Genomic DNA, 22,271 nt, shown 5'->3' with positions numbered 1-22,271 from the left:
CAAAGTTATGGAACAATTCTACAAGTTTGAAATATGGATTAGGTTTTCCAAATGATACAAGGGGTGCGAGACCATTATTAGATAGCCATCATGTGCAGGTGTTTCTGGAGCTTGAAATATACAATGGGGTCCATATATATGACCTGCAACAAAGTTTCTGCGCTTTGTATTCTGAGGCCAGAATTTCTAAGGAGCTGTTATTCGCATGATGATGCAATATCAAGCTCCGTTATCAACAACCTTCAGTTCCTTTAGTAAAATTAGATTTACATGCAAAAATAAAACTGCACACGTTCATGAACATTCATACTTCAGCACAGAATTGAAAGCGCCGACAGCAATAAAAAGGCCCCTCGCTGAGGATATCGGGCTCATTCTGCAGGAATGGCTCAAGTGCTACCTCGTTTTGTGACATATTGATCTGAGATGTTTGACTGTGTACTGGTGGCTTTAGCGTCAAGGACATGGACACTGAATGTGCTTCAGAGACAGTGTCTAGTCTCAAAGGCATCCAACTACGGCTGTGGGTGGTGAGGTTTATATTAAGGGTGTCTCGGCAGGTAACAGATTCACACATGCACCTAGAGAAGAGGGCGTGAATCAGTTCTTCTTTGGGCTACTCGGCTAGGAGTTATGCACAACATGGTTATTTACATTAAGATCCCACTAAATCCACATACTTTTAATCCTAGACTTGCACTTTGAAAGAAAAGTATCTTGTTGTGTATTATTAACATTGATACAAAAACCACAATTACCCGAGATACATTTAGTACCTATCTCAAACAACCTATACTTACCAACAGGGTTACATTTGCAACTTATAAAAATAAGGAGAATTGTGTTGAATACAATGCTGTTGCTTGTATTTTATAACAGCAGTGTTAGTTGTTGTGTCGATAAAGAGTTATTGATGATTGCCCAAACAATCTAAAAGAAGTAAAAGAAAAGGCTAGGAACTAACGTGAAAAACAGCCTACACCACCAAACGCCTGAAAAATACTGTAGCTACCGAGATCATCAAAACGTAGTATATAGTGTTAAGAGCAAACAATTTAACGTAGGCCATAAACTGCTCCAAAGTTGAAACCCAATATGCATTTAAAGTGTAAACCTTGCAGTGTAATTAAAAAAGGTAACAGTTGGATTAGAAGTGAAAAAGATTGCAAGCTCTGTTTCACAGCCTATGTTCTCCTTAAATAATTTCATAGAAGAAACTGTAAGCCAACATTGTGCTGTGGTTCATTCGTTGTTTTTTTCTGACATCTAAAAGCACAGTATAATCGACAATATGTTGTTTTTTAATGGTAAACTCCCACTTGATATCACGAAGAGCTAAACATGAACATAGGTGGATATTATAAAATACATTGCTAGACGGAGTTTAAAGCGTGTGTTCCATTTACATGAATCGTGCTGTCCTTGGGCTCTTACAATTTGTAAAATTGGTTTTGATAGGTAGAAATCTCAAATATAATGTTGTACTGCTATAGGAAACTTAATTACAAGAGGCATTTCAAATTAAAGTATGATTATTGTAAACATCACTTGGCATATATAGCTCAAAGAACTCCTCGGTGTAATATCTCGGCGCTTTAGCTGAAGTATAAGGCTAAAGACTAACTAATACTGCCACGTTTCAGATTTTTTTTTTTTAGTTTCCAAGCTCTGTACACAGATTGGTAGGGGAAGTTTATTCCAGTAAAAGGGGGTTTAGAGAAAGACAAGGTTCTCGAAAATCATAGGCTACACACCAGAAATAATATTTCTTTAAGTGCATAACAACATTACATGGAAACAACTACAAGAAAAAAAAACTGTTTATCGAAGTAAATATGTAATTCTTAAGAGGTCATAATAGGTTACTCCCCTTCCTTTGCCGTCCACTAGTAAGGCGTGTTAGTAACACATTGCAGCGCCATGTTTGGTAGGCCGCAGGTTGTTTCCCTTGCATCCATCTCCGGCCCTTGCAGTGGTTGGAGTCGGGATCTCGTGTGCTGAAGAGTATGACGGGAGGCACACCGGCTCCGCAGAAGGTCTCCGAGGTAGGAGGGCTCGGGAGGAATAGTCCCGTTCGCAGCAGGCCTGGCTCCCGACGGCCACCACTAACACACATCCCGCGTCGTCACTCCAGTTCTCCGTGGTTTCCCAGAAAGGGAAGCGTCTTTCGAGGGTCTTGGAGATGCACTTCGGTGTTCTTGCTCGTGCCTGGATGCGTTGTCCGCCATTATGTGCGAAGAGGTGGTCTCCGAGCGAATCGCGAGGGCCGTCGAGAAGGGTCTGAAGCTCGCCCATGAATGTGTACCTTACACCGGCCGGGTAAGGTCCAAGCCTTTCCTGTCGTTTGTAAAACAGGACTGCGGTTTACGGACCCTCGTGCATTCCTCCTCAAAGACCTGGAAACGAGAAGCAAAGACGTCGGCCCCGGGAAGCTGGTGTCACTCCGTGAAAGCCACAAGTATGAGCACATAGAAAGATTTTCTAATTTGATTCTGATTTCACCCCGCCATTATGACACCAAACAGTGGTTTAAATGGGTAGATACTCAGTACCTCCACTTCTTTACATATGGAAGGGATGGTACTGGTATTTCTCAGCACTGCTCCAGAGTACCGGCACGTCTAAGCAGCAAACAGGTACTCAGGGATGGCGAGTACCTGCAGTTCTATATTTCCATTCCAAGCACTGCCCAAACCGATTGTTCCGGTGTACAAGTGCGCCATAAAGGAAGACTGTGAGGAACCGGTGTCACACTTTTGGCTCCTGACTGTAATGTCTGTTTTGCTCTAGTTGCGCCTCTGGTTTTCTTCCCTGTTATAGCTGTCACTTTCAATCTCACTAGCGCCAAAAATCCTTGTGGGTATATGTACAATTTACAAGTTCGGATAACATAACATTTTTAAATCGCACCTCATTAAATACTGGCGTGTACAGCATATGTTGTGATGTTGGGCATGTTATATAGCGCTAATTATTTCTGTGTATGGTCTCGCCGCGCTAATTATGCCGCACAAGAACACGTAAAACTAGTGAGCATTCGTGGCACTTTTCCCCGGGTTTTCAATGCTTAGATACTGTGTTGCTTATGCGTTTATTTCACGTTCCCGATACACTCTGTCTCGTCAGCTTTCCGCACAGTAATCTTTCACTCTGGCAAATGATTTACACATATAAATAAATGCAAGCAAAACATTCGGTAAACACGCCTCTTCAAATTTACGTACGCATCATACGCAGATGTATAAAATGAGATTTTTAATTTGCAACATATGTTTGAAAGTAGAGCTTTTACAATACATCAAATTGGTAATAACGCATGTTTTTAATTTGGTTAAGAACTGCAGTGCGCAAGCTGCAGAGAGGACTTGAGTATTTAAGTGCATTTTAAGAGATGGGATGATTCATTTAATATACGACGGTGTGCAACGGGAAAAACAGACTAGAAAAAACTGTAACATTTTTGGGATGCAAAACTATATTTCAGACTGCTTTTTCCAGTTGTTATTTAAAACATTGCCAACAAATAAAAACGTCCAAAACGTCCCTGGTCGTTCCCAAGAAACGGTATTATAGTTAATAAAAATAAAAGTTCAATTTAAACTTTATTGAATAAAGGCAAAGTAAAGTTTTGGATATTCACACATATCGTACAGAGTATTAGAAGTAGGTCGGTATATTTCCTGGCATTTATTTGGGCCACGTATTACAAGAGCAAAACAAGCATGAAAACAGTTAGCAGCCTTGATTAAAGTCCACAAGCACTCAGAATTACACAGAAATAGTGAATTCGCTATTCAGCCAGGATTGCCTGGACAATGGCCGACACCGCTGTCCGCTGGTACAGCAAGATTTGCAACCCACGGAATCCATGTGGTGAAAGAAACTAGTTAGTTGTGTGAAAAAAAACCACAAAGGAGATCTGCGGTAGGTGGTCTGAATCAACAGTACCAAATAATAAATATGAAACCCTAAAACAGCGCTGCAATGGAAATAAAAGAGGGATGTATCCGGTGATCCGTAGTGGACTGGCAACTGTTCAGTACGTCAAAGAGAAGAAGCATTTTTGTAAAGGACGTCAGTTTGGCCCCTCTGATGGCTGCAAATAAAAGGTGACTAGATGTGGTTCTTGAAAGCAGGTGTCTAGGGTCGGAGAGGCCGAGTTTCTGCCGCTGGCCTCTCTGCCTCCCTACAGTGTGTGCTGTCCACGGCTCTCAGACGCAGCAGGGTCCACGTACATGTGCAGCGGCTGCTGCCAGCCGCCGCCCCCTCCCCGTGTGAGAACGTGCCCTCTACAGAGGGAAGACCAGGAAGCCGGAGAATGTCGAGTACTTCCAGCCGCCCATCAGGTTGCCCCGCTCCAGTTTGAGGTAAACCCGGTCTCCTTTCTCCATCTCGATCAGGACCCCGTTGCTGGCCGCTTCCCGGGTCACGTCCTGGTCCCCGGCGAAGGCAGAGATCACCGGCCACCCGTTCCGCATCAGACTGACCTGTAATAGAGAGAGAGCGGATTGAAGACCGGGCGCTGGGGCAGCCAATGGGGGAAAGGGGGGGGGGGGGGGTTATAGCACTGAGGAGCTGTGTCAGGCTAGCCTTAAGGGCTGGGCGAGTTCAACCTCGGGGAGCTGTGTCAGATTACCCTTTAGTGGCTGTGTCAGGCTAATCTCAAGGAGCAGTGTCAGGCTAACACCAGAAAGATGTGTCAGGCTAACCTCAGGGAGCAGTGTCAGGCCAACACCAGGAAGATGTGTCAGGCTAACCTCAGGGAGCAGTGTCAGGCTAACACCAGGAAGCTGTGTAAGGCTAAACTCAGGGAGCAGCATCAGGCTAACCCTAGGAAGATGTGTCAGGCTAACCTCAGGAAGCTGTGTCTGGCCAAACTCAGGAAGTTGTTTGGCTAACCTTAAGTGGCTGTGTCAGTCTAACCTTAAATGGCTCTGTCAGTATAAACTCAAGTCGTTGTGTCAGTCTAACCTCATGAAGCTGTGTCAGTCTAACCTTAAGTGGCTGTGTCAGTATAACCTCAAGTGGTTGTGTCAGTTTAACCTCATGAAGCTGTGTCAGTCTAACCTTCGGAAGCTGTCAGACTAACCTTAATGGGCTGTGTCAGGCTAACCTCAGGAAGCTGTGTCCGACTTACCTCAGGAAGCCGTGTCCGGCTTACTTCAGGAAGCTGTGTCAGGCTACCCATAAGGGGTTGGGCAGGCTAACCTTAAGTGACTGTCAGTCTAACCATAAGGGGCTGTGTCAGTCTAACCTCAGAAAACTGTCAGGCTAACCTTCAGTGGCTGTGCCAGGCTAAGCTCAGGAAGCTGTGTTAGGCGAACATTAATGGAAGGGACTGAGCCACAATTACCTCAGGAAGCTGTGTCAGAATAACCTACATGTCTGGGTCAGGCTAACCTTAAGTGGCTGCGTCAGGCTAACCTTAAAGTGATGTGTCAGTGCCATTGGAATTATGCAGTTCAGCTGCAGTGTCAATGTATGCATAATTATGGATTTGCCACATTTGCCACAAAAACCAGCATCTGCTTTATTATCTGCAAATTTTAAGAAAGCAATTGTTTCTAGTTCAAATGGCTTAAAAGAAGCTACATTTTGGCTACCCGTGTTGCAGAATAGTGGAAACCCTATGCAAAGGTTGCCTGGTCATCTGTCAGTTGCCTGTTGCTGTATTTGGATGGTCAACCAGTACTAATGAGGCAAAACCATTGCCCAGTGTCAATATGTGAAAAATGACAAAATTATGAATGAGAGACTATCACAATATATGCCTTATTAGGTCGCATATTTTACCCTTTCTTGCTACCTAATTTAGTCAATTATGCCGAATAATTTGGTCCTCCTCTGCTGCATAATTCCAGTGGCCCTTCCTTCAGTGTCTGTGTCAGGCTTACCTTCTGGGGCTGTGTTAGAATAAGTTTAAGTGGCTGTGTCAGGCTACTCCAAGGAGCTGTGTCTGGCTAAACAACTTAAGGGACTATGCCAGGTGAACTTAAAGAAGCTGTGCAGGCTAACCTCAAGCAGAATTAGGATGTATGTAATCGCCAAGTTTAAAATAAGAGCCAATTTATACTTTGTAATGGTCTCTTCAGACACCACTGGGCAGTACTTAATTTGCAAAACATAAAATATTTACATACATAAATAAAATCATAATTACCATGAACACTACTAATAATAATAAATAGTAATAATACATAAATGGGTCCAACTTTTTTCCTTGGGGTCTGCTGCTGACGTTGCGAAATACTGGGGTTGTCAATACCAAGGCTGCCTCCTCTTGATTCCACTTCATGCCTTTTTCTTCCACCTTCCCCACTTTCCGCCTTGTTATCTTACTTTTCTAAGTTCTTTTTCAGCCTTTCTTCTCCCTTTTGCTGCTGTTTTCCTGTGTTTCTCTTCTTCCTTCTTGTTCTCTTTTATACCTTTCTCTCTCTTGGCCAAAGGCTGATGATGCAATGTAAGTCACAGTCTGCAAAACTGAATGCAGGTGTGCGCATACTGTAAAATCTGGCACACACTAAGCATGGAATAAACTTGCCTCAGGTGTTTGAACCCGCTCTAGTTATCAGCTACTAGCACTGCTGGCTGTTCATGAGCAGTGGCAGCCCCACCCATCCATGGTAATCTCACTTCACAACCCAATGAGTGTTAAAGGAAGCCTCCTGTCATTATGCCTGGGAGTGGTGTGCAGCCCACTATACTGTGAACTGGTAGACACCCCTCTGATTTCTTGCAGGCAGTGCTTGCCTTAAATAGACAGGTATTTTCCGGTACTGAGTATCTTTAGTTTGAAAAGGAGAGTCCCTGCACTTTAGAGCACTGATGCAGTTCATTTAATGGGAGAGTACTGTCAATTACCATTAGCAAATAGGTACCTGGACAGTGAGTACCAGCACGTCAATATTTCCGTTTAAAGCACTGGTGCTAAGGTATGTTGATCATTCAACAGTTTATTAAATGGGACCAATACCGTATATTTGGAATTTAAGGATCACTACAGGACAGGTCCGTGACCACCATCACAGTGTTTAATATGTGCCATTGTGTGAATAAATGGTGCACACCAGCTCTCAATTTTGGGAGTCAGAACTTATGTTTCATTGTCAGACTTTGTCCTAGAGCAAGAGAGAGAAATACAGGAACGGGAGAAAGAAGAAGGAAGGGAAAGGAATGAAAGAAGGGACAAGCAGAGAGGCGGGATAAAAAGAACCAGCAAAATTGAAATAGAGATATAGGAAGGGAGTGCATAGCAGTGGGTAAAATGGAGCATGAGGGGAAATCAAGACTAGGAGGCTTTGGTATTAATCAATCGGAGCATTTGTCAGAGCCAGTGGCGACTCCAAAGAAACCCCCTGTGTTCTTTCACTTATAATTGTTTACAAATTAAGCACTGCAAAGCACAACTAAGTTCATTGGCAGCTGTGTTGCGAAAATGTCTTTGCTTTGGAAGGCAGAGAAGACCAAACTTATTCTCTTAGAAATTCACATTCAAAACCACACAAAATGGCAGCATTCTGAGCTTGTACTCTGTTGCTAATTCATATCATGGCCAAGTATTTTCGAAAACAAAAGCCCAAGATAACGCAAACATCTTGTATTTAGAAAGTCAGCAAACCGAATGAGGCCATCACTGGAAGACCCCTCTCTGCTGTTTGGAGACAGTGAATTGAATTCTGTGGGTGGGAGACACCAGCAAATGAAGTGCAGACAAGCCCCACATAATATGTTATAGGGTCTAATAAAGTGCGCTTACACCAATTGGCGTATTGGAGGTAGTATCCAGAATACCTGATTAGCATAAAGTGGCGGTGAACAAGATTTCCTAAAGCCTGGCGGCCTGTGTTAAAATAACTAAGTTTTAGTGCTTTTCTGAATCTTACAAGGTTGGGCTGAGATCTAAGATGGTCGGGCAATTAATTCTACCATTTAGAAAGTGGAGCCGGATACCAAACACTGCTACCCTCCTCATGCACAGGCTGCTACACCCTGTGCCTGCAGCGAGAGAGCAGTTTGTAATCACGTGACCACGTTTTTATGCGCAGGAGCTTCTTTATTAAACTCTAACTATGCTATGTTAATGTTTAATCAATGTTTATTTGTGGGTGGCAGATGCCTTTCATATGTCTAGCATCTAAAAAATATAAGATCCATAAAGTACAGCCTTCACTAAGAATCTTCTGAAAACCAAGGGCAAGGCACGGGACAGGCTCTGATGACCTACTATAAAATGCACACACGTGATCTTGTGTTAATCACCCAATTTCAAAGGTACTAAGATTATCAATCTAGTGTACTGTTTGGAATTTCTGGCTAATATATTTATCTGCTAGAATCTACCATTTCTCCATACATAAAATCTGCAAATCACACACAATTATCTTAACTACACAACAACTCGATGAAAAGATGCACACAAACCCTGAAATGAAATGAAAGTATAACTTGTAACGCACACTAGTAGGCGTCCCTTAGACCATAAAGACATGACTACCAACAAATGCGTGTATATTTTCATAAAGGTGAATATTTCACTTGCATTATTGTACAAGGACAAAGGCCAGTTTCAGAACATGAACCTCAGCTCACGGTAGGCTCCTTTGAACATGCATAATTTGTTGATAAGCCTCAATCATGCTGTAAAGGCTGCAACGTTATCAAATAAGACATCCCAAACCTGAATTGTCTGCCTGTTGTACACTTTCACCACGTGGAAATTAAAGCTGTAAATCCCCTTCCTGGGTGATATAAAAGTGCTTCTCTCAGAGTCGAAGTTGCTTCCGATGTTCACTAATATCTGCAATAAAGGGAGAGCAGAGGACACGGAATAGGGTTAGGGAGTGAGAACCCGCCTGTCACAGCCAGAACAGTGCGCAATGAATGACATTCACTACAGTTTGAGTGATGGATTCACGCTGCAGCTTTGTACAAAGACGGGCGGCGAGCACTACATGAACAAGACATTAGCGTGTATTTTTAGATGTAGAAATGTCTGGGTTGCTGCTGGTGTCTCATCGTGAAGCAACAAGCCCAGAAATGAAGGAACGCTCGCCTTTTGATGGATCTCAAAGAAAGGACGCTGTAAATTGCAGGCATTTGTCGTCTTTGTTTGACAGCAACTACCCCGTCTGCCCCCACCCCATACAACCAGGCATGGACACGTGTGGTTTTTACCTTCCAATCCGTGCTATTTTTAAACTCTACCTTCACACAATTCCCCTTTTGGGGCTGGAAGAAACAGCCTTTATTTCATCCATCAATCTGCCTGACACCCTCCTTCCTTCAATTAGAGATAATCTAATAAGCGGCAGAGCCTCCTCCTGCTCACCTCCCCATCCACTCTCACCCAAATGTCAAATCCCGGCAGAGGAACGTGTTCGCGGTTCAGAAGAGGCTCTTATTAAAGAGGGGCGAATCCCTCGGTGGTCTAGCCCCCCCCCCCCCCCCCTTATGCCCTCACGCACAATTACCATGTATTCTGAATAGAAAGCCCAGCTCTTAAACGGGGTCCTAGAAATAAAGCTAAGTGAGTTATGATAAGTCAGTGGCGTAGCCAGTGTGTCATTGACTCTAGTGCAAGGAAGGAAATGCCCCCCCTGGTCGCTGTGTGAATTGAGAAATGCAGCAATAATCCGAGTTCACTGGGACCCTCGTGCCTCTGGTCAATGGAAGCTTTGCCTCCGCTCTGGTAGCAATGGAACTATTGCAGGGAGGTGGGATGTCAGTGTCGACCTTGCTCTGCTTTTCTCCAGACTGGCCTTATATAGGTACAGTGCACATTTATTCCATGATGCAAAGGGCATAGTTGATGTCCTTGCTTTCAAATAGTCACTGGCCATTCTTTCTATGAACACTTGTCTCCGTTTCTGTATCTCAATGTGTATATAGATGGATACATGCACACACATGGATAACTTGAAAAATGACATGCTCAACGGTATATGAAGACAAGCATCTGTCAGACTGCTAACCTCTTGACTACAATTTGTTCCAACCTTCCTCCAGCACAACCCCGTGGTAGATGGAGGCCAATCAAGTGGACTGTGCGATCTGGAACCTGTCTGCGCTGGGTTCTAACCATCTTCCTGATCCATTCAGAGTGCATCATTCAAGGCCCACGTAATTATTATCCCACTGCTGCATAATTAATCATTTACTGCACTAGCCACATAGTCCACCGCTACATAATTTGCAGATTTCAACATTTCAGGTTTGTAGATCAAACAAATCAAAAGTTAGGTAAAAGAAACCCACTAAAGATGCACAGTGAATGATCCTTTGCAATAGTTAACTAATCAGCTTTGAATTTTTGATTGCCATTTTTAAGTATTAAACTGGTACTAATTAGATGAATATTTTACTCAGACAGCATTGTGTGTTAGAACACCAAAGTGACGAAATATTATTTCTACAAAATGTACTAAACTATGTTCCATTATTTCCCTTATAGTGTAGTCAACCTAGTAGAATAATTCCAGTGGCTGGCTCAGTCATAATGCAGTTACCAAGTGTCCTCTCCTGGTGATCATCCTCAATGGTGAAAGCTGCGACTCCACCCCAGAATAAATTATCTCGGCACGACAAGCCACACCTGGCACTTCACCAGGACAGAAGAAAATGCAGATGTTGGTTCAGTCTCAATGGTTGTCTAGATCAATGCTATCTGTACATCTTGTGGTTTGCTATCCACCTCCATAACTGAATGTCAGTACGTTTTAATTCACCAACATCATCCCAGAAAGGGCACCTCAATATTTTCAAGGATGAGATTCGGTGGTGCTACTGCCCCTTGCCTTCTTTCACATTGCACACCATCACGTGACTGCTGTTAATCGCTCAACCTGTGCCTCATACTGCACAACCTGACTCTGAGGGAACATCAGTTGGTGTAAGTAGACATTTGAAATCCTGTGCCCTAAGGCTAGATTTTGGTCTTCCCTTAGGCCTACTCCATGTGTGTTAAAATAGTCTTGCTGCTTATAAAGATCCCACCATAAGACTAACCAACGCATCAACCTTTCCTCAGCACCTCAGGGGACTATTCCGTGGTCACAGCCCAGCTCCTTCTTCGGGTTGAAGCACATCATTTTCTAACTTATTCTCAATAACCTACCACCTCAGTATTTTTTAGGTTGAGCATTCAAAACCTCTTGTGTATACTTTAGTATATACTTTAGTATATACTTATATGTGTATGTATTTTGTGGGCTCTGTAGATCAGCCGTAGGACTTTTCTGCTTCCACTTAGGGACTTTTTTCTGTCAACTGCCTCTATTTAACTGTCTTGGTAGAAAACTAGCAGCAGAGGTCAGTAAAATACCAGAATTTCTTGCTGCCAAGGGTTTTTTTTTTTTTTTTACTTTTCTGGAAACTGCCTCTATTTAACTTTCTTGATAGAACACGGCCAGCAGAGGTCAGTAAAATATCAGGATCACTTTAGCATTCTCTATATTCCAGTCCATATAAATTTTCTTCCACAAGCACCCGTAGACAATAATATTTTTTTCAAATCTTGTATTTTCAGTGATATGACCACAGAAGGCCCTGATTTCAAACTAAACACAGAGCTTTGGACTATACCATTTCCAGCTGAAAGGCAATATGTCTGTCTATGTGTTCCCATTCCTGGTGTGTCACACAGTTTGTTGCTTACTTTCCCTCCATGTTAAAAAACAGTAGATGTTTCACCACCCAGGCTAATGTGCTGTGTAGCTAAATATATATAAGGACCCAACGGCGAGACCGATTGCATTGCAAATGCTTGTTTTTTAATGCTTCACATCACCTCTCAGTTCCCCCATGTGTTTCTCCCAACGTTCCTCTTGCCAAAGTTCATAATTGTGACACCACATCGGATTGTCTCTGCCATGAAGCATGTGGCTGGCCAGACCCCCATCACCAAGCAGAAGTAAATACTCATGATAGAGTTGCTTAATTAAACACCACATCTGGAAAATCAGAAACACCCGCATTGTTTCTTTGCCCCTAGGCCCAATTCACCTGGTTGAAGTAGATAACCATGATGCGGATGCGTGAGGAACCATGACAAGTGGCTGGGCCGCTGCGCATTGGCCTCCACCCCACCCCCCTTAAAGCCCTCTCACCTCGTTGAAATAGATGATCATGGTGCGGTTGCTCATCTCGGAGGGCTCATGGTTGGTGCTTCGGATGGCCGAGAAGGCCACCTTGGCGCTGCCGGAGCGCACGGAGATGCCCAGCGCGGTGCCTGTGGGGTCAGAGGTCGGGCTGGAGTCGCACACCACTAGACACTTGCCCTCCAAAATGATGGGCTCCGTCTCATTCTGCGCAATGACCAACGAGGTGGCGGCCGCCAGGAAGGATAGCCAGCCCAAGATCGCCCGCTCTAGCCGCCGAGCCATCTCTAGTGCTCCGGCGAAGGCGTCAAAGCGCTGCCGCTCCCTCGTGCCAGCTGCTGCCGCGTGCCTCAAGCCCCTCGCGGAACCCAGCCCAGTCCTCGGGCTCGCGAGATCTGTAGCTCTCCGTGAACGCTTGATTGGCACTTCGCGCGCTGAGCGCTCACCTCCGCGCCCCGCACGTAACCCAAATGAAGGACCAATCACTTCTAGTGCGCGGTGACCAGAAGGAAAGCCCTTTGCAGATCGTCCACCAGCCGTGTCTACGTGAAAACGAGTCCCGGCAGCAATGTTTCCGACTATTTTACCCTTGGCACCGTCGAGCCCTCTCTTCTTCACTTTTTTCACGACTTTATCGTATGCGTTCTCTCCTCCTGCTGTGTCTCTGCTCTGTTCCCCCAGCGAAGCCAACGCGGCTTATTTCAAGTGAGAGAACCGACTCGGGAGAGCGCAGACCGGCTCCGTGTCCCTGGGCAGGTATCGCGGACTCGCATACATTGCGCAGCTTCCAGTGTCAGCCGCGCTCAGGTGTCGATGTGCTGGAGAGCTCCGCACTGCTCAGAGAGCGGGAGCAGAGAACGGGGCCCCGCCCCATTATTCTGCCACAGACCAATGCCAGTGCGAGACCGTGATCCAAACATCCAATGTCAGGGAGCGACGCCGAGGCTTGCAACCAATCAGCGCTCGGTCCGCCTCCTCCCCCGCCAGGCGGGGTCCCGGTTATAGGTACGAGGCACAGGTAAATGGAGTTGCAACGGGGTCCGGTGCTAAGCCCAGCGCCGAAGTAGAGGAAGGTGCGTTGTCAAGCTGCACTTCCGCGTGTGGACACCAGCTGGTCACTGCAATAGAGCCTGGACCTTAGGAACTAGTGTTCCAAAGGAACACTAGATTTTGGTCCTGTCGTCTTTACATAATGAGGATAGCAGCCCATATCCAGGAGCGAAGTCAGAATTATTGAGCTGCATCCATGCCCAGAAGTCGGTGAAACCAGCTCTGAGAGGGAGTTTGGATAGCAGCCACCATGGACCAGAACCTGAGGCAACGCCCCTGTCCTGGACCTTGGACCTGCAGCCACACACATGAGTTCGGAACGTCATGCTTTAACGGTAGCTGGCACAGGAGTACTGAACTTCAGCCACACCCACTACTCTGCGACAAGATCCTTGCTCTGTTGCCCGGCACTGCAGTCCCGCCAATGAACTAGAACTGCATCCCTGTTACGGGACCTGAAAGATAAGAACTGCCCATGAGGTCTTTCAGGGGTCTGGATTGCAACTCTATCCAGGATGCTGGGGCTTCAGCCTTACCTGAGAGCCGGAGACAGGAGCTAATGCTAAGCACTGGAAAGGAAGACCTGTCCAGGTATCTTGGGACAGTCTTTGGATGGCAGACTTCGTCTACACTCCTGCCTAGTGCCCAGCTAGACACCCACCCGGGATGGGATTAGCACAGGACTGCCGCCCGCCCCAAACCCAATTCAGAGGATTAGGGATACATAACTTTCTAGAAGGAGGCAGATTTGCATCTGCCCTGTGCAGATGAGTGGCACTGCGGTAATCTCGAGAAATACTCACAGCGACCGGGAATGCAGCCTGATCCTGGCGTCTGAGCCAGCACCATTGCCAGGTGCATTGCGTAAATACCCATTACTAGGTGAATACGACTGCGCCACAGGTGACCTCTTTATATAGAGGTCCCGTGCCTACTGCCAAACACGGGTGCCCGAATGCAAGAACGCAGAAGAGCGTTTCCTGAAACTGGGGTCTAAGCCCCTGCTCACGAGCTTGGGCAGTCACTCATACCCAGGAGTATGTGACCTCAGTGCTGCCACGGAGCCTGGTGCTTATCTCCTGTAACGTGTAGAAATGCGCCCCCCGCCCAGGTACATGGAAAGCCCTTTACCTTGGAGCCTAGAACTTTAGATCCTTCGGGAAGTCATAGGCTGTATTCCTGTGTAAGAAGAGTAAACACGAGAGTTTGCAAATCTTATCCTGCACAGATTTGAGCCCGGTACACCGAGCAAAGCACAACACCCTACCGAGTAAGCAGCCATGGGCACGACCCAAGAGTTTTAGCCCTGCCGAGGAGCAAACCTAGCACCTAGTCTAAAACCAGAGGGTTGCAAGAGAAGTGGTCAGGAAGCTGCGCACCAGCCTACAGTATCCATGCAGCTCTACTGAAGATAAAACTGGAGCATTGCGCCGACCCTTCCTGGTTCTTGTGCACCGTGCTTCTGGTGAAAGAACGGCCAGGACCCAGCCTGTTAGAAAGCAATCCTTCCCAGGGTCCACCGCTGCGCTTGAGCCCACACTGGACACAGCCTGACGCCCGAGTCTTCCGGAGACTGCCACTCATTGTAATGTCAGTGAGGGGGTCAGTGGTAGAAAAACGACTCGCATTCCTCAACTAGGATCGTAACACATTATTACATTCTGTCTGTAAGCTGCAGCACTTTCTAAATTCTCAGAAAACACGCCTATCCCCTGTCCACTGCTTCAGGCGTCGAACTCCTAATACCACCGAATTGTCCATTCCACATACAATGCGGATGTTATCCTTCAGCTGTTTACCGGGAATCTAAAGCATTAGGGATGGCTACACTCTTAAGTTATGTCTATTGCTCATAACAGCTAAACAATGATCAGAGTCTCAACTAGAGGCAACAATTTATTTTATTTTGCCATTTCTATCCTTTTTTTAATCTTAAGATTTGTGAACGACCACGGTCCTTTGTAGGAAGCGTTCCTCCGAGGTTCAGTTCATCAGTGATCCGATGCTATTCGTGCCAGACAGTCGTAGTTGCGAAAGAAGACGTTCCGTAAGTCTTATCTGTTGCTAATACAGGTGAGTGGGCACGAGGGACGCCGTCTGTTGCAATGGCTTTGTTGTGCCAGCGTTCTTTCGCAATGCGCCCCTTTCACTTTTGTGAAATATTTGCCCATTTTTACATACACAATGAAATGTGACTGTCTCTCTCCGGAAGCTCCTCCTCGGTTTTATGCTCCGGCATCCCCAAGGCATCCAGGATCCGGGTCTGCTGTTTACCCTTCAGCCAATCACAGTGATGCGAGCAGTCTTCGCATCTGAAGCCCCCGAGAAAATCGGTGGGTACCTGTATGTCGGTGACAACGCCAATGACCAGCAGGAGATTTCACACCGGTACAGCAAGAATTAGTTCTTTAAAACAACGTATGCGGCTTTTCGATACGGGTCTTATGCAGGGCTGGACTGGAAACCAAAAGCAGCCCTAGAAATAATGTTCACACCAGCCCGGCCCCTTTATCTCCTCGCACAGTGTCACTCTTTCATCCGTTCATTCTCTCTCTATTTTTTCTCTTTGTCGCCCCTTTCTCTATACCTTCCCCCTCCTTCCCTCTTTTTCACGCTCTTTTGAAGCCCCCTGGGCCTGATCAGTTAACCATGGGTAGCTTGGGAAGTGACAGAGGCCCAGGAATGACCAGGAGCTTTCAAAACCTGCCTCCAAAGTCTCCAGCCCATCGGGGAAATGCCCGGTGGAATAAAAGACCTCTCCGACCCTAGACTTACGTTGCTAACCTATTGTTTGTCGAGGTTGCTGTTTTATTTGGATGCACTAAGTGTTTGTGAAAACATCCTCCAGAGCAGCACAGTTTAAACCAATGTCGACATTTTCCCCTTTAAGATACTCTCAGCCCACGCAGCAAGTGGCTCTAGGGAAGAAACGCGCTGCTTAGTATAAGCATCTCCCCTTTCGGGCGAGCACAGTGAGTTAGGGAAAGAATGGGTCGTGCCCTGAACGCAATGACACTCCTGGGTAGTTTATATTCTCTGACGTAAACGCGTTGTTTGCGTGATGCAGCGCAGGCTTGTGGTTCGAGCTGGGCCAGCAGTCTTCCACCGATGTTCTTCGCAAATGACCAGCCGTCCAATCCATTGCAAATAATGCATATTCGAGTATTGGAATAATGTATAAGTATCGGTTTACAACAGCATTTTGCCATCCAATTTTCAATTTTAAAACCCGGGCCGTTTCTCCTCATAAGGCCCTGCTGGTCGAAGCTCCCAAAGTAGATGTAAGAGAATCACTCACTGAAAACAAATCAGTGGGTTAGGTCAGTGCTAAAGGAGCTGGCGACGTGTGTTAAATATAGAAACCATGCACTAAAAACAACACACATGCACACACAAGGGGGCGGGGCAATTCAGAGAAGAGCTGTGCACAATAAAGCTGCGTAATGATTTTAAACTTATAAAACGGGCCGTTCAACAGGACTCAGCAGTATTTTGCAGTCCCGGAGACCCGCCCCCCCCCCCCCCCCCCCCATTACCCAGCTCTTCTCCGACCCCGGGCCCCACGGGAAATTAAAAAGCATACTGAATTCAAAGCCCAACTACTTCTACCTTTAACCCTTTTCACCAATTTCGGTTGCAGACATGTTCGCCATTTTGAAAGTCGCAGTTTCAGTTATATTCAGTTGACATAATTAAAGCACAGCGTTGGATAGCTCACACGGCGCCGCAGTGCCCGGAGGTAAGGTGCCCGCCATTATTGTTTAACTTACTTGTGGGGCTAGGCTGTTCTTATGCTTCCCAGACCTGTGGGTACTAATATGCATATAATTTCTGTTACATTGGATACTTTACAGACCACTGTGGATAATATACCATACATTTTGTAAGGATGAGATCCCCTTCAACCACACATTAATTATTATATTCTAACACCCTGAGCCTGCATTAAAGGAATGTTTTTTTAAGTGGTATTTTGGTCTGCCATAGGCCAGAGACAGATCGTTTGGGTTCTAATGCGACCCGTCGATTGAGTTTATTTATTTATTTATGCAAATTTAAATACCTTATACTCGGCCTAGGGCATTGGAGTGCTTTGGGCAAGCACCAGATTAGGCACACAAAGGCAGATTCATGTTTTTTAGACGGGGTTGGAGGGGGGGGGGGGGGGGGGATTAAGTGATTAGTTCCACATCACAGCCAACACCAGGACTTGAACCTTAGTTCCCAGTCCTTAAGTGCAGCTATAGCTGTTGGGCCACATCTCTAGAGTCAAAATATCTCCTATTACCCAATTCTAACACTGATCAGAGCTACTCTGATTTTCTGAGCCATCACTGTCGGTACTATTTTATAATCCATTTAGAATTGTACAGTAGTTGGCACGAATTGGTTAATCTATTTCACAAGCATCTTATTACTGTGTGCAACACCATCTGCACAATACATATCTATGTTTTGATGTCAATTGAGTATAACTGATATCCCATTTATTGAGGCATTACAATTTCTATTAATGGGTTTGCACAAAAGAATTGTACTTCTATATATGTGCTTTACAATTTGGGGTACAGGAAATAGTTTAGGTAATTTTCTCACTTAACTGACACTTTGGGAACTACTGTCTGGAATGTTAAAGCAATCAATGCATTAAACACCCTGTAAATGCATGTTAGGAATTATATTGAGCAAAGAGATTGAAACACACATACATGCAACCGAATTTTAATGTTCAGTGTAAAAACTTTTGAAGATAGAGCAAGATCATTTTTTTTTATATAGAGAGGCTAAAACGGTTAACTTACACTAGTAAGGAAGGTACACCATATTATTTTTGGAGAATATGCATGATCGAAATTTAAAATACTTATTTCTCACTCATTTCGAAGAAATACATGCAGTGATATAAGCCACACATATATTCTAACACTAGACTAATCAATAGTGTGCTTGTGCAAAATGAACAGACTGGCTTGGTGGTCCCACTACTTATTCTAAGTAGCCCGCCAGTGTACTCCAACATAATAGCATTCACATGAGGGCCAAATATTTAAGTACATCTTAAAATCCTTTATTATTTAATTTTTCTTAAAATGTAGGCAAGCGCGTGGCCAACTCATGCTTCATGATTCAAGACCGCTTCTTCAGGTCCAGGAATTTTAAAGTAACGCCATTATGCTAAATCATAAAACAATCACAAAGATTTATATAACTAAAACAACACATTTGATACACTAAACCATATATTGAGGGAGACTCTCTGGTACAGCACAGCCATCCCTGACATCCCACAGTGGTGGTACTCGGTCCCCCAGATGGCACCTGTGTTCCTGCGAGGGCAAGAGCCCCACTTGCCACCAAAGCTTACGCCAGCATCCCGCACTTCCGGAGACCCACTCGGGCACAGCACAGCCCGCAATGCCATCCCTGACATCCGGCTGGGATGGGACTCAGTCCCCCAGACAGCACCTGTGTTCCTGCGAGGAGAGGAGCCCTGCTCGCTGTTGTGATGCTTTGCGAAGGAAACAATCTTGAGACAGATCCTGTAAGCATGCAGCACAAAGAAGGATCGTCGCCAAAATTGTTGTGATGCTTCGTGAAGGAAACAATCTTGAGGCAGGATCAATTCAGGTAAGTTTGATGGTAGTACACAACCTGGCATCCGCCCACCTCGACAGTCCAGTACAACTGGCAACTGTCGACTGCCGTCAGCTTAACATTTGGACAATACAGAACCTAGAATCGTATGCGCATGCAGAGAATGCAATGACAGGTAAGAATACATCATACCACTCGCCATCAAAGCTTACGTCAGCATACCAGAGCGTGGGAAGCACGCGGGCACGCCCGGGCAAAGCCTGGGCCAAGGGTGGGTCCGTCTGCGCCTGTAAGAGACCGGTGAAGGCCTTCATCTTGGTTTTTGCTCTTGGGAGACCTTATCTAAAAACCGGGACAAGCGGAGTTAGAGAGCCCAGTGTCAACTACAAGCTGATTTGCCTACCACTCGAGCGCAGGAGCGCTGCAGGTCACCTCTACCAGCCGTGCCGCCGCTCCCGGACTACGAATCCCGGCAGCCTTTGCGGCGGCGCGCTGCCCTGACGCGACCAGAGCGCCAGGAGGGGCTACAAAGACGCTGAGCCCTTGGTGGAGCGGGGAAGACCTTATCTAAAAACCGGGACAAGCGGAGTTAGAGAGCCCAGTGTCCACTACAAGCTGATTTGCCTACCACTCGAGCGCAGGAGTGCTGCAGGTCACCTCTACCAACCGCGCCGCCGCTCCGGGACTACGAATCCCGGCAGCCTTTGCGGCGGCGCGCTGCCCTGACGCGACCAGAGCGCCAGGAGGGGCTACAAAGACGCTGAGCCCTCAGCGTCGCAGGACGCTCGCGGGACGCCCGGGGCAAAGCCCGGGCAAAGGGCTGGCCCTCTATGGCCCTCAGCGGCCAGAAGAGGCTGGGCTGGGGCACCCCCCTGAAGTTTTCATATTGCTACGTACAAGGTATCATTTTATTTAGCCCGTGTAAACTGCTGCTGAACTCATCTATATATTGTTGTTAAGTGCCTAACTATGAGGAAGTTATCTAAAAGCACCAGGATGCCTGTTCTAAGATCAGGCACTAAACAAAAAGCGGACATCCCACAACCAGTACCCACACTTACCGCCATTGACAAAATGTTACAGCAGACTATAGGGGTCGTAACTAATGCAATAGCAAATACAGAAAGAAGGATGTCCCTACCACCAATGTCTATTATTCAAGAGCGTGTATCAAGAGGGAGAGAGAGGACCAGATAGCTAGTCCAGATCCCCGGTTTATATGTATAGTTAATCAAAAGAGGACTAGCTGGGATGGGGTTGGTATGATATTATATTGTAATCATACTGGTGACTCAGTATTGTTTTGTCAGGGGGAGATGGCACCTGTTGGGTGTCTTTAGAAAGCCCTCACCCACCAACCTAGTTGGTGGCATGCTTCATCATCGGGCCCACCCAGTGACACCTAGCGTGTCCCGGGTGTGCTACGACGCCTGGCTACAGCGGAGCAGGTATGTCACTGTGTGTGCGGTGAAGGGTGTTAAGTAAGTGAGTTTAAAACGGCTTGGCGGGGGTCCCAATACCTGAAGGGTAAGAATACTTTATTAAATGGGCCTCCGCCAGCGGTTAAAAATAAGGCAGTGGGACGTTGGGGGCGGGTTACGACCTCCTACGTCCTTTGGTGTGTCAACATGTTTCAGCCAGTGCCTTATCTGTAATCTGGCTTTCTTCAGGACTAATAAAAATGTGTGTGGTTAAAATAGGGGTTGTGTAGTTCAGGCTATGTGTCTACACGCCCTAAAGTGTATCTAACTGTGAGAGGGGGGGATTCCCTTCTCAAGATCACGCTATTTTTAGGTAGGTCAGACTTCAAGGTTGTTGAAGTGGCATGGGGTTGACCAGGATTACTGGTCAGAGCCGGCGTGGGACCTGTTGTGCCTCCTTCGCAGAACCACAGGAAGGGGCCACTGATCTCTCTGTAGTCACCCTAGACGTCACAGATGATTAAGATACTAGTCTTGGGGTGACTTCTTCCTTTGCGGACCTCCCATGTGCTCAGGCCCCTATTGAGAACATTAAGGAGACAGCGAATACTCATAATGTAAGCTTTACATGTGATACAACAAAGGCTAAATCAAATAATATGGAGGGGAAAAGGCCCAGAGAATGTTCAAAACAGGCAAAAAAAAAGGGCCACAACAAAACTGTGAATCATAATTTAATGGCACTAATAACTCCCTCCACACCAGGAATTCCTTGCTGGATCACCAATATGGTTGCTGACTTAAAAGCTGATCTAGAAGATACAATCACTGCATTGATTAAACCCCTTATGTCCAAAATCAATAGATTAACCTCTCTAATAAACAACAAGGGAGTAGGGCAAACAAAACATTTGGCACAGGACAATATTTTATCAAAAGCGGGACATAATGGGGGCTCGTCCAAAAAAATAATAAAAGACAAGGCAACACCAACAAATGAATTGGCATCAATTAAAGCAAAGAGCGCCCAACAAATGAACAATCAGGCTGCGCAAAAAGCCCCAATACCTCCAAATCCCTGTACCACTAATGAAACAACACAGGGCTATACAAAACAACAATGCCAAGGAAATGCCCAAGTATTAAACAGAAAGACAGACCAACCCACGAAAGACAATTCCACGGCAAACTCCACCCAGTCAACGTATGCTCGAGTAAACAAAACAACATCGACCCGATTTAGGACAATCAATCTGCCACCCGAAGCTCTGCCCTTTGTGGTCGTATTAACAGGAGTACCACCACTAACAGAGGGTAAAAGGGAAACACATGTGGAATTAAAAAACAAATGTGTGCTGTGGTTGCAGATAAATAGACCCCTACCCCCTAACATCTGTGGGGAAATTCTTACAGTAAGGAGGGCGGAGTGGATTGGGAGAGGAATAAAAACAGTAGCAGGGGATATAATAATAGTTAACTTTAGAGACATTGCAGCAGTAAATTATATATGCAATGCATCCCCCAGCAGATCTCACACACAAATCCACCCCTTACACCTTTCATACTTTTATCCATATACACCACAAAGACTAGTGCAGAGAAATAGAATGCCCACGAATAGGGTCCCACAGATGGAACCTCAGTATAGACCAGTCCAATGGCAAAATCCATATCAAACCAACTCAGCCTATGACCTCTTCTTAGCTCAACACGTGCACTGGAATAGGTTCAGTGCTCCTGAGGAGGTCGACTTACTTGAACTAGAGAAATCTATTGTGTTAGACACCCTTACAAGAGTAGAGGAGGAAGGGCCTATTGTAACAGGATCTGGAACTTCAAGCTCCATAAGGCACAGTGACTGCAGAGAAGCTAGCAAAAAGAATGTAAAAACCAAAAAAGGGGGAAATAAAACAATAGAACAACTAGATCAAAAGGCAACCCCAGAGCAAAATAAGGATAGTGACAACATCTCAGAATTCCGCACCAATATAATAACTTCAGAAATAGTACAGGAAGAGCATCTAGCAAGGGATCCTACAGAACAACTGAGGGGGGGCAATCATGGCAATCTTCGGATCATATCCTGGAACATTGCTGGAATAGAAGATAC

At 45.7% G+C, this 22,271-nt stretch overlaps 1 protein-coding gene across 1 annotated transcript; it reads right to left on the bottom strand.

Moving 5' to 3' along the window:
• Nucleotides 1-3,246: 3,246 nt before the first annotated feature.
• Nucleotides 3,247-12,445, bottom strand: CBLN1 (cerebellin 1 precursor). The gene is made up of 3 exons (XM_086946502.1): nt 12,105-12,445; nt 8,678-8,797; nt 3,247-4,487 (listed from the first exon to the last, which is right to left on the bottom strand). Exons 1-3 carry the CDS (start codon nt 12,378-12,380, stop codon nt 4,290-4,292), a joined length of 594 nt encoding a protein of 197 aa, XP_086802628.1. The 5' UTR covers nt 12,381-12,445; the 3' UTR covers nt 3,247-4,289.
• Between the last annotated feature and the right edge of the window lie 9,826 nt (nt 12,446-22,271).

The sequence above is a fragment of the Lissotriton vulgaris genome, chromosome 12, assembly GCF_964263255.1.
Source record: "Lissotriton vulgaris chromosome 12, aLisVul1.2, whole genome shotgun sequence".
NCBI classification, from domain to species: domain Eukaryota; kingdom Metazoa; phylum Chordata; class Amphibia; order Caudata; family Salamandridae; genus Lissotriton; species Lissotriton vulgaris.
This window is presented reverse-complemented; position numbering and strand designations above follow the sequence as displayed.

Coding starts and splice junctions, on each gene's coding strand:
- CBLN1 (XM_086946502.1), bottom strand. CDS start 12,380: ATGGCTCGGCGGCTAGAGCGGGCGATCTTGGGCTGGCTATCCTTCCTG. Junction 8,798..12,104: donor TGATCATCTATTTCAACGAG/GTGAGAGGGCTT, acceptor CCTTTATTGCAG/ATATTAGTGAACATCGGAAG. Junction 4,488..8,677: donor ACAACAGGCAGACAATTCAG/GTTTGGGATGTC, acceptor TCTCTATTACAG/GTCAGTCTGATGCGGAACGG.